Here is a 12,576-nt window from a genome sequence, read left to right as displayed (position 1 = left end):
TTATATTGTTTGTAAGTTTGTGAAACTTTTGTTTATAAATCTTTGTTTGTAATAACTATTGTTAATAATTGTAAATTGTATTGTTGTATGCATATTAAAATGTATTTGTGTTAAAAATGAAGACGGTGTGTATCAATCTTGTTGGCAAATATCGTAAATTAACTAATATATCGGCATATATTTAAATACTAAATTCAAAGTACAATCTAACTACAAAATTTAAATCTATCACTTGACTCAATTTCAGGGCATTTGAAATTCCAATACATAACAGTAAAAACAAGATGGAACACAAAATTTGATACTACAAAGTCTATACCTCCTATAAAATAAGACAAATTAGGAGTGAGACAACTTAGAATACCACACTATAACTGCTATATTCAGTACTAGTAAGAAAATGATCAATTACTCCATTAAATCAATAAATTAACAATTCTTTAATGACGTCTCTTAATTACCTTAGCAAAGATTATCAGTTTACCTGAACAGTCTAGAACCCAGATGAGACAGAAAAGTAGATCCTGGAAAACTTGAAAACACCATGGCACTTGGAAAAATCTAGACTTTGAGAAGGGGGAAAAAAACAACAACATAAATCAAACAAAATAATTTATATAACTGTTGAAGGAAAAATTTAATCTAAACACACAGTCATTATAGTGATCCAAATATATCTGCATTATTATTTAAAGGTGTGATGTACATGTACACCAAAGTAAGACTGAAAATATTTCTTATCATTCTTTACTTGTCCAATAGTTTCTACTGGACAAAATATATAACAGAATTTCAACTACAAAGCATGTAGCTGCTTACAAGAACTCATCAGGCTAGCTGGATTTCAAGGGTTATATTTGAAGTGCTATTTATTATATATCTATGAAACATCAAGTATAATGAGGTATAAAAGTAAAAACTAGTGAGGTTTGACACCTTACTTAATAGACAACTCCAGAATCATTATACCGATAAAAATATTTAAATATATACATACTATAACTAACTCTGTAAACAAAGAAACATTATTAATCATGCTGCATACTACCGATTGAAAATTAGCTTGATAATATAATACACAAGAAGGTAATATGTGGATAATCTGTTGACTGACTAGCATTAATCAGTTTAGTGCTTAATGAGACTGTGTAAGGATCTGTCATTTTTATAGGACATGTTTACTAGATGTATTTCTGCAGGGTCCCCAAAAGTGTTCTGTTTCAAGAGTAAATAAAACCAAAATTATGAGCAATAAATATTTTTATTTCTTGCTTTTCAAGTTCATATGTCATGCTGTGTTGTAACCTACTGAATACATTATTCTTCTCATGATTCATGGCATGCTCACATGTTACTGATATCAACGACAGTACAAATTGAAACATTAAGCATCTCTTATATGATGTCATTTTAGTGTCTACGGACTGACAGACAACACACTACTGTATAGTGGTGCGAGTGGTGAAAACAGTTGATCCCTCCAGGCTGCCTTCCACCTCCTTTTGGAAAAATAACAGTATATAATGAGAATTATGTAAATATTCTAATGACAAACTTCTGGGGAAAGATACAACCAAGAATATTGTTTTGATTCTGATACATCTCTATAAGTTTTCTGATGTACCAAAAATGTAGGAATGTTCTTCCCAATGGAGAAGAGTAAAACTAGGCATTTATATACATAATTGCTTGTTGAATGAGAAATACTGGTGCTATGAAAGAAGAGAAAGAACCGGGTATTATTTGTTGAGAACAAAAAATCCAGCTGAGTGTCTCACTGTGGTGACTGTAGCTCATAGTGACCTTTACGTACCTACAGAACATCTGATTTTAAAAGCGAACTCTGAGATGACTCAACAGCAACTAAAAACATCACATGGATGCTAAAACATTAATACAAGACATCAAAATTGTTAAAAAATTCCCCAACTAAATGTTAATATCTTCCTTTACATTCCAGCATATTCTGGAGTCCACCATTTTCCTTCCATCCTCTCTGCTGTGACATATAAGCATGACTACATCTATGAAGACATGGAAGGTGGGTTCAGATAACCCCAAGATGTCAGGTGTGATAGCTATGCAGCTGTTCATAATTTCATTGGAGAAGGCCCCTGTCAATGTGGAGGAGCAGATGAAAAAGAATTGCAACAGTTCCAGAAGAAGGTTGGAGTCCTGGATGAATATGATAAAATTCCCTGTCAGATGATGCTTTTCTGTGAGAGAAGTTAAACATGGTATGTGTGCACTCCCCTGGTGGGATCATAAGATTATGCATCCAGGTAGAAACTTCCTACATCTCTGTTTGATCAAGCAGGAAGTAGACCACAAAACAGCCACTCATTAAACAACTGCTATAACTTCCACCACCACCTAACTAGTGGAGAACCCAAAGTGGCAACACTGGCAATGAAAAGACCAGCTGTAGCAGCAGTTTCCATCATGAACACCAGGGCATCAACCTCTACCACTCCACCTATGGCATTCCCTACCAAGGCTCCCATGGTGATATTGGAGAGGATAGTGCTACTTGTAAAGCCCCCAACCAAGATAAAACAGCAATTTGTGCTGTAGCAGATAATGGTTTAAAAGTGCCATGTCAAGATCAGGCAGCCAGATAGACACAAGTCTGGGCACTTTATAACATGAGAAGGACACCATCTGCTAAATCAGGAACAGCTTTCAAGACAGTTAGAGAAAGAGGTGTATTAAGTCCAAAAGGATCTTGTGAGAGCCAAAGAGAATACTTCACATACTATCATGGATGTGTTGGAGAACTTGCTATCAGAACTCCTTTAGCGGAGTTAAATTATCCTCTTTTCATCTCATTTGTAAAGTTACGATATGTTATACCTACACAACTATTCTGCACAGTAAATATTCATGTATCTTATTTTTGCATGGTGTATATATGTTTAAGTCATGATACATGTATCTGTAAAATGCATATATGTAATTTCTCATTTAACTACAGTTTCATATGGTTTTAATTTGTTGATTATTTTTTAAGTTTCATCTGTATTAAAGGTTTGTCATTAATAACTACTTTTGTTAAATGTTTTTATGTTACAAGTAGCTTATTAAACTATACTCTTCAAAATGGGGTAGGTTTTTCACTGTTAAAGAATTATTTTCTTATGTTTTAATTAGTACCATGTTGTAACTTGTCAAGAGTATTACATGTGGTTTTCTTTGTTTAAGGGTTTTATTTATGTACTTTTGTTTTATGCACACTCAGCAGGGCTTGGATTTAAGGAAATTTCCAGGTTGTCCTTAGAACAACCAGACTTGTATCAAAAGTTGTCCAGTAGGCTGTATTTGTTGCCCCCCACTCCCAAAATACATAGACCCTCAAAATTTTTATATTTCCAAAAAGTAGAATTAATGTTTAGTTGGTAATTTTGCATCTTTTTTCAACTAATTTTTGATGCCTTATTTCCTGGGAAATTTGTTACATTGGAAAATATATGCACAAACCATGCTAATGTTACATTGTATCTTAAAGAAACAAACAGTCAATGACCTGTAAAACTTTTAAACAGAACAGCAATCTTGGCCAATCACATTCAATGTTATTATTCTAACCAGTTGGGACTGCCCACCAAGTACAACATGTAGTAAGACTAGACTTGCATCTGAACTCTCACACATACTACTATACCGTAATATGTACACAATGCCTAGGCACTGCACATGTACACAAACACACTGCTGATATGTACTGTCATTCATACTCAGTTTTTATTGACTTGGAGAGAGGCAAAACTAACCTTATTTTTTGTTATTCTGTTTCATACTGATCAAAACTTTAATAAAATTTTATTTGCAGTTATCATTATTATTCTCTGTTTAATTTGTGCATTTTCTCACTATTTTCATGGTAGCTAGGCCTTCAGTTTTTCCTAGACTCGATTGGTGATGTCTGTGTAACATTAGTCTTATGCCTATACGTGCATAATTCAAAGGGGGTCAGTGTTTCAACTGTGTCGATTAGTGATGAAAATTCTAACTTTGACTTTGTAAACTTGATCATTTTAGTTCCTACTGAAGGTTTATCAGTAAGAAGTTGAGATAGCAGTGTTAGTTTTATTGTTGTAAGCATCTATACTAGAAATTAATCTCACTAAAGCTAACATTTTTCTAAACTGAAAACTTATTTCTGATAGATAACTCCTCTCATAAAATAGCTTTTTTCGATTAGTACTGCCCTCTATCAGCACAAATTTTCCATGGTCGCCACTAGCCTTCCACCTCCTGCTTCTGCTATCCACATGTAAATGATTATGCAGCAGCATGACACAACTCCTATTGTAACCAGCACCCTCTCCACATTGGCACTCCTTTATCACTTCGAGATTGGTCATAGGCCTAATCTACACCATATGTCACCGGAAGTGGGGAGGCTGGGTGGGAAATGTGAGAGGAAATAAGTATCTATTGGAAATACATTTTCAGTTTAGGAAAATGTTAACTTCAGATATGATATCTTATCTCTGCTTAGAAAAATAGCTAGAATCCCACACTGAACTGGTGGAGGGCCTGTGAAAAAATTATCCCCCTTTAGGAAGTGCCCAAAAGAGAGACCATGAGGTGTGGAAAAAAAAAAATATCACACCACATCTGATCCAGGAATACTCTTTGCTCTTTTTTGACTGTACAGTGAACATAAAAGTCAGAAAAACATGAAGGAATCCTGTAATACATATAACTCTTGTGTCAAGTGGCTAGGACACAACAGACTGTACTGGTAGTTCGACATCATCCAACACCTGGCAGCATCTGGAATTGTACATTGTTTACGTAACAGGTAGAGGATCACCTACCTCTTCACCTTGAAATGGGAATTGGTAGCAAAGACGAGCTTCTGTACCCAAATCCGCTTTTACTTGCACGCATTTCCAACTCAACCAGCACCTGATCCAACAATTGACATCAAGTAGATGGTAGGAAGGTGGAAAGTCTCAGTGGGATGACATCTCTGGCAGCATTTGGTATGTTTCTTCCAGTCCATGGTAGGAGGAGGATACATGACCATACACAAGTGGGAATACATGTGCTGCATCCAGTCATGACCAACACCAGATTCATTGGGAACCAGCAGACAGTAGGAAGAAGGACTGCAAACCTGGCATTGGGCATTTTTCATCCAGTCCTTGGTAGTAAGAGGGATAACATGTGAAGACTTACTTAGCTCGACCATCTCCAACCAACAACCGTGCCCCTGGTAACTGCATCCAGAAGATGGTAGGTAGTAGGAGAAACATCTCAACCTGAGGTGCAAACTGCTACAACCAAAACCAAAAACAACCAAAAAATTGTACATTAGGTCCATGGTGGGGAGTACTATACACCACTGACACCCAAAAATGCCACTCCCCTACTCTCAACAGTGGTATGATGCATCACTCAGAAGGACAGGCCTCCAATGTCCACCACATCAGTGGCTAGGAACTGATAAGTAGCAAGAACTCTCATATTCCATTACAAGAAAGGAGGGAAAAATGCATTGGAGAGTCTGGAGGACCACACCACTGGAGACAGTGTAACGGGTGCCCACGATACACTATATTAAAAAGCAAAGTTACCACGTTAACAGAGTCAATCAACCAACACCTAGTGGCATCAATTGAATGAAGACACAAACAACCAACTCCCAGCAGCATCTGGAATTGAGCATCATGTCCATGATAAGAAAAGCTACAACATAAGTGACATCAAGCCTGGTCACAGGATGGACAGGCAAGATTTTCCAAAAGAATAAAAAATACCTGGTCAGGCACCACTCACCACAGAGTGAGATCCACAATACACTAGCAAAAAAGGCCACTGTAAAGAAAGAAATAACTAAAACATAGTGCTCATCAATCATAATGCTACAGTGGCGTGTAAGATATTGACTGGAGATAAACAAAAATCTACTGAGCAAGAAACAACCACATGATGTAAATAATGTGAAACATAAGTAAGACAGAAATGGGCAGACAGGGACATGGTGAGGTGATGGATGTGACAAGAAGGTATCCTAAAAAGGTGACACTCCTCAGGCAAAAGAGATGAATACACCTACCTAACGAACTGGCAAATTCAACTTGTAAGGGTAATTGGAGAGAGGTTCAGGGACATGGAAGGATTCTATGGAATAAATGAATGGTTACAGGAACCATGTATGGGAGCAGGTCAAGGGAGTTACTATCAAAGGGTTTGGACTGGACATAAGAGGCAATCAGGATCAGAATGGTCAAAAATGAAGGAAAAGTAGGATAAGGAAATGGAAGAAAAAGTAGGAATATCCTCCCTAGCAGCAGAAGTTGCAGGCAAAAAGGGGAGAACATAGGAACTGTGGAACATAACATGACAAGTGTCAACTGCAAATATCTCAGATTGCTGCCAGCCACAAGCCAATAAAATGAGGAATAGAGAAACTTAAGGAAAGGAGATACATGAAACACAAAGATAAAGGTTCAAATGGAGGATGAGTGAGAGCATGAAGGACAACATGGAGATTCCAATCCAGGAGAGAGAGAGTGCATGGAAGATGGGAAAGGGAAAATGAACAAAACAACAAAGACAACATGGAAGATTGGAAGACAAAGTTAAACTCTGTAAATCTGAACATGCAAGATAATGTAGCTCGATAGCTGGCAATTAAGTAAATTGACAGTCCTTTATCAAAGAGCTAAGTGAAAAATGCAGTCAACTGTGGTAGGGAAGGTTGTGAAGGATGATATCTTTGGCAAAGAACCAACAGCAAAAAGTATACCATTTATGCTGATAAAGTGTAAAAGAGGAAGGACGTACAGGATTGGCAAACAACGAGGCAACGCACCTGGAAAATCTGTATTGTTTGGCGATGGACCATACCACATGAAGCCGAAAGGCGAGAATTCCAAGTAAACCCTAAACTACCTCCTGTAGATGCTGGTGAAAAACCAGGATCTCTGAGGGGGGTAAGTAACAGGATGAGGAGACAACAAGGAAGGGGAGTGGAAGTGAAAGGCCAGACCTACTGAAAGTACCTGTAGAACCCATGGTAAATAATGTCCACATATGGTAAAAATGGAAAAGCCTGGCTCCCACTAGCCTCAACTCTGGGGCTGAGTCACCGACTCTCTAATCCTCTGAAATGCCTTCGAATAACACCTTGACTGTGAATGGATGAAGATCAAGAAGCCAGGACTGGCAAAGGGTTGGACCGGGGAGGGGAGGACGAGATACAGAAACAGTAAGAGGTTGAGATAAACGAGAATAATGAATTATGTAGATAAGTGGACATAACTCAGGCCTCCAATAAGTCAAGAAAACCCCAAACACCTTTTCACGCAAAAAAAAAGGTGCCATGCACAATTTGTCGGGAATGTAGCAAATAAACCTACTCAAAAAAGAATGGCATCTCAACTCAGAAGGTTCCAACTGTATACAAGCCATGTCCAAAGAGCCAGGGCTGAAGATGAAAGGTGTGCTATTGCAGTAAACAAAAGACTGCACACATCATCTGAAAACCCTTCAGGAGACAAGTGAATTGCCTGAGCTAGAAAGTGCATAGTGAATAATGCATGCAGAATTATGGACAACATCATTCTGATACGGGAATTGAGGTTGTGAGAAATTCATCGATGCAATAGGGTTCAAACCCCACAATGTAATGAGATTCCAAACGTTGGTAATCAAGATAAGGAAGGAAGATCTATGAAATGCATAATCATGATCTGCAGATGTATAATGCAGACAAGGCATAATAGCCCCTGACCAAAGTTGATCCCCAAAACACTGAGCATGAACCCCAACATCAGGTGAGGGATGGAACACTAAATTTTGCCCCATATATTCTTCACCAAAGAAGGGTAAGTTGAGAATCACAGGAAATAGGAGATAAGGATATAAGAGTACAAAAAAAGTAATAAAAGTTGGAAAAGCAACCTTTCATAATTTAAAAACATGAAACATTAAAGAAAAATGAAGTTTGTAGTATAAAGGAAAAACGCCGTCAAACTTGCAAGCAAAAACAAGCACATCTGCACAGTACTACTGCTAATCAAGAAGTGATTAATGAGTGCAAATATGGAGAAAGAACTGGTTACAATAGGAGTTGTATCGCGCTCCTACTGGTAATAGCTGCCGCATACTCATTTACATGTGGATAAGCAGAAGCAGGCAGTGAATGGCTAGTGGCAAGTGTTGAAAATCTGCACCAATAGAGGGCAGTACTAATCAAGTAAAGCAATTTTGTGAAAGGAGGTAAGATACGTTATCAGATAATTCGTGTTCATCAGTGTTAGTTTTCATTGTGAATTCCCACCCGCCCATGCATACAAACATTGTGCAATACAATTTGTAGTAATGTAACTAACTGAGCTATATACACTATACTGTGTTACCACACACAGCCATTTACATTCACTTGAACTCAATACAAAATCTATGTACATAAAGCAACACAGAGATACTGCTTGTCCACTATAGAAAGTTTAGTGGCTAAAACTGCATTACTAGCCAATTACAAAAGCAAACGTTTTATAATGTTTTCAGCCCCTTCTGGTGGATTGTACCAATATTTATCTTGTACAATCATTTTTAAAGAAAATATGGACTAAAAGGTATTTTAGGGGGGGGGGGTCAAACTTTTGAGTTCTAAGTTAGGGAACTTACAGATGATCTTGGTCGAGGATCGGAGTCAACATTACACGTGTAGTGTGGGCATGGATAAGTGTACAGTAGACTGCAATGCTGTTTTGAGTAAAGATCTGTTCCTGGGTGCTAGTCGCCTGTCGAACAACATGGGGGTTTAACTGTTTAAGTTGGTCGTCCGAGAAAGTTTTTAGTCATCCCAAGTGAACGGACGACAGTTAAAACTGAGCCCTGTGCATAGTCTGTTCAGTTATCCTCTGTTAAAGTAATAGGTGAACTAAGTTAAATGCTTTCATTGCTAAAGGGTATTTTGTGTATTTGTAATGCAAAGTTTATTTGTAAGAGTAGTTTGTTAAGACACCACCTCCTAAAGGGACAGGCAAGTTGTTAACAGCTCATTAGTATTACCTTACTTAGTTAAGTAATGCTAGACAAGTGATTTCATCATGGGGAGGGGGGTGATCTGCCTATTTTTTTGTTATATAGTTAGGGACAGCTGGGTTGGCTTGGAAAGAGAGATGAAGGAAGTATGTAGTATTGGGATGTATTAAATATTTTCCATCCAATTAGTTACAATAAAGTAGTTTTTAAATTATGTCATCCTTCATAGTTACCCTTTCAGATTCAGAGAGCTGCTCAAGCAATTTATTCACTTCAGCTTTCTTTAAATAGAAAGCAGAATACTATGTGTACATTTTAAATTGTTTGGGCCACTTAGAGGAATAGTAAGGCATATAATTAACGATCTGAGCTATTCTTATCATAGAAACAGGCATTAGCTGAAGGCATCATGCCCTTAGTCTGCACACCTCCCCTTAGTTAACTGAGGTAACTAGTACAAAATATGAGCTTTTGTGTGCTAAAAGACCAAGGCTAATTGGCATATTTAAGTTTAATCTTGTTGGGCAGCTCAGATTTGTGGAAAGTTTTAGCTGTTTTTAAATAAAAAAACTTAAATAAAATCACAACATATTTGTCTTTTCTCAACAAACACCAAGATACTTTAACCTATACCTGGAATCATCCTAGTAGCCCTCCTCTGAACATTTTTCAATAATTCAAAGTCCTTTCTTAGATAAGGAGACCCAAATGAGGTTCAACTATTGATTTGTATAGATACTTTTCTCTTTTTTTTACTTACAATCAGTATGTGTAAATGCAACTAAAAATTCTGTGATTGGCATATCCACCATGTCAAAATCCTTTTTTTTTATTACACTATTATGTGGGTTTCCCTTTATATAAATTGGGTGATGAAAAGTATGAAAACCCTATTGCATTATCTTGCATTTACTATAATTAAGAATCATTTAGTAAATATTTCTCCAACCTGCTAATTGATCCAAGTTATTCTGTAGTACCTTAACATCCTCAATATAGCTAGAAATATCCACGAATCTAATGTTATAAGCAAATTTTACTATTTAACATAGATAAAAACCAAAGTATTGATCCTTGAAGCTCCCCACTAGCAACAGGTGTCCAGTTTGTCTAGACTTCATTAATAACAACCTTTTGCCTTTTCTCGTTCAATCACCCATAGTCCAATTACCTAGTCTTTCCCTGACCCGTGCCAAGATGATTTTTTTCGTTTAGCTAATCTCCTATATGGCACCTTATCAAAAGCTTTTTGAAAATCTAAGTTCTTTGAATCCATACCCATTACAATAACAAGTAACACAGATAACATCTTTGAAAAAGGTTTACAGATTAGCAAAACAAGATTTCTCTTTAGTAAATCACTGCTGGCTTCTTTTATATTTTATTAAATAATCTTGCAAAGCTTTGTTAATTAGGCACTCTAGAATTTCTTCCTTATAGAAGTAAGACTAACTGGCATACAATCTCTGGGGTAACTCTTACCATCTCCTTTAAAAATAGGACTTCAGGCACTTATCCACTAGCTGTTGACCTGGCAAAAATGAGAGGTGCTTGAATATTCAATTTTTAAAGTCCTAAGAAAAACCTTGTCTGGTTCTGGTGCTTTATTCTTAATCTCTCACTCTTTTTACTTATAATCTTGTGAGTAACATCTAAATCACTGAGGTTAATTTCAGCATTTCACATAAAATGCTGTAGGTCCAGAATGCTGCAAACATATTCTTTTATAAAAACTGAACACATATTTAAATGCTCAACCATTTCATAACCTTCAACAAAAACATTTTCCAATCTACATTTCAACATTTGCTCACCTTTAACATACTTAAAAAAAAAGCTTTTGTTAGTTTTTACATCATAAGCCTGTTGTTTCTTCTAAGTCCTATTTGTTAATAAATTCCCTATCTATTGTATAGTTATGTAAATTTTTGTAAATTTAGACTTCTTAAACACATGGCATTTATCCTTGGTTTTCTCTTTAATTCTTTTAGTAGGCTACTTAGGTTTAATTTTCCCTGCTATCCTACCCCTCCTCTAGAAACATGTCTTATCTTGAATTAAAATTGTCTTAAAAAAATACTTTAATCTGTCCCACACCACCTTTTAATTCATTATACCAATTAACTAATGATAAATTTTGTCTTGTGACTTCAAAATTAACCTTCTGAAAATTAGAAACTAAGATTCATTTTTCTTGTCCTAACATGTTCTCCAAAAGTGGTCAAGTTTCATTAAATCCAATTATATCACAGTATTCCATTTCAACCTCATCCTGAACTCACCAATTTTATTCCTAACACTTCTAGCATTATAATAATAGCAACTAAACTTAATCTTGAATCTACACGTTACTTTAAATCTGATAATAATCTTTAAATATTACTTAACTGGTTATGCTTCCCCTCTCTTTTTTCAGTATCTTTAATCCCTAGCTATTCTACTAGTTTGTTCATTCCCAATTTTCCAAGCTCCCTCAAATCTCTGCAAATCTAAACTATTTTTCATGAATATTTTTAAAGGTTCCCCTAAAATCACATTACTTAGCCTGATTAAGAGCAGCTCACCTCTAGCATATAATTCACCATTATACTGAAAACTATCTCACATGTTTAGTCAGCTAATTTGTTGTTATAAACATATCCCTGAGAATTTTTTACTTAAGTACAACTCCCATCTTATTTCTATCTCTAAACATCTGAAGAAGATCTTTATACTTTTTAAGCAGCAATTAAACTGTTAACATGTTCTATAATATCCTCTACTTTACTACCTGAGAAGCAAATCTAAGTCTTTCAATGCCCCACTAATAAATAACTTTTTTCAGTACACTTAATGAAAGATTCCTAAACTATGTAAACTTCTTATTCACTTTATTCCTCATTTCGAGCAGCCAAAGGTTTAAATCTATTAGAAACTGGTACCAGAGTGCTAACTGAACTTAATTATATAATCCTAACTTTTTTCACTACTGTGCACCTTTGTAAACCCAGCACTCCCATTCTCAACCATCCTGAAACAACTTTTAACTATAATGCTATACACTTCCAATCTCAATTCCTTGATTTCTACCCCTAATCAGCTATTTTAACAACAACAACAACAAAAAAGAAACAGAGAGAGAGAGAGAAAAAACCCATGGATAACAAGGGACCATTTGGACCTTCAAGGCTGTACCTGTGCACCCACCCTTTACTTTTTAGGAAATCATCAATTTCTTTCTTAAACTCCTGAAAAGTACTTTTCTTCACTAATGCCAACAATACTCATTCCATAAGTCAATCAACCTTTTACAAAAATGAATTGTCTGCATTTCCCAAGTCTTAAATGTGTATTCTCACGTTATTTTCAGAATACAGCTCAAACAAACGAAACACCTTTATCCCATCAATCCCCCAAAAATAAACTTCAATGAAATTATATCCCACCTTTCTTTTCTCAAGAGAAAATAAGTTATCTCAATCTCTACATATAAAAGAACATTTCATCCCTGAAATCATCCAGGTAGCCTTACTGTTAAACCAAATTCCAATAAGTCATTATCCTTTCTCAGATAAGGAGACAAACTGTACA

General features: G+C 36.0%; 1 protein-coding gene across 3 annotated transcripts in view; it reads right to left on the bottom strand.

Annotated features, from left to right (window-relative positions):
• Positions 1-11,502, bottom strand: part of LOC106477932 (39S ribosomal protein L14, mitochondrial-like) — a 14,332-nt gene extending 2,830 nt beyond the window's left edge. Inside the window, exons 1-3 of one of the 3 annotated variants that reach the window (XM_022381519.1) lie at positions 10,426-10,439; positions 9,746-9,749; positions 485-566 (exon numbers count right to left, since the gene is read on the bottom strand). In XM_022381519.1, coding sequence (XP_022237227.1) covers positions 485-546 — 62 coding nt within the window. In that variant the 5' untranslated portion in view covers positions 547-566; positions 9,746-9,749; positions 10,426-10,439. Of the gene's footprint in view, positions 1-484; positions 791-9,745; positions 9,750-10,425; positions 10,440-10,488 lie in introns of those variants that run through there. The other 2 variants (XM_022381517.1, XM_013938446.2) reach the window with 2 other exon arrangements.
• Between the last annotated feature and the right edge of the window lie 1,074 nt (positions 11,503-12,576).

This window comes from Limulus polyphemus, unplaced genomic scaffold (assembly GCF_000517525.1).
Source record: "Limulus polyphemus unplaced genomic scaffold, Limulus_polyphemus-2.1.2 Scaffold171, whole genome shotgun sequence".
Classification (NCBI taxonomy): Eukaryota; Metazoa; Arthropoda; class Merostomata; order Xiphosura; family Limulidae; genus Limulus; species Limulus polyphemus.
The sequence above is the reverse complement of the archived record's forward strand: the minus strand, read 5'-3'. Positions and strand labels throughout refer to the sequence as shown.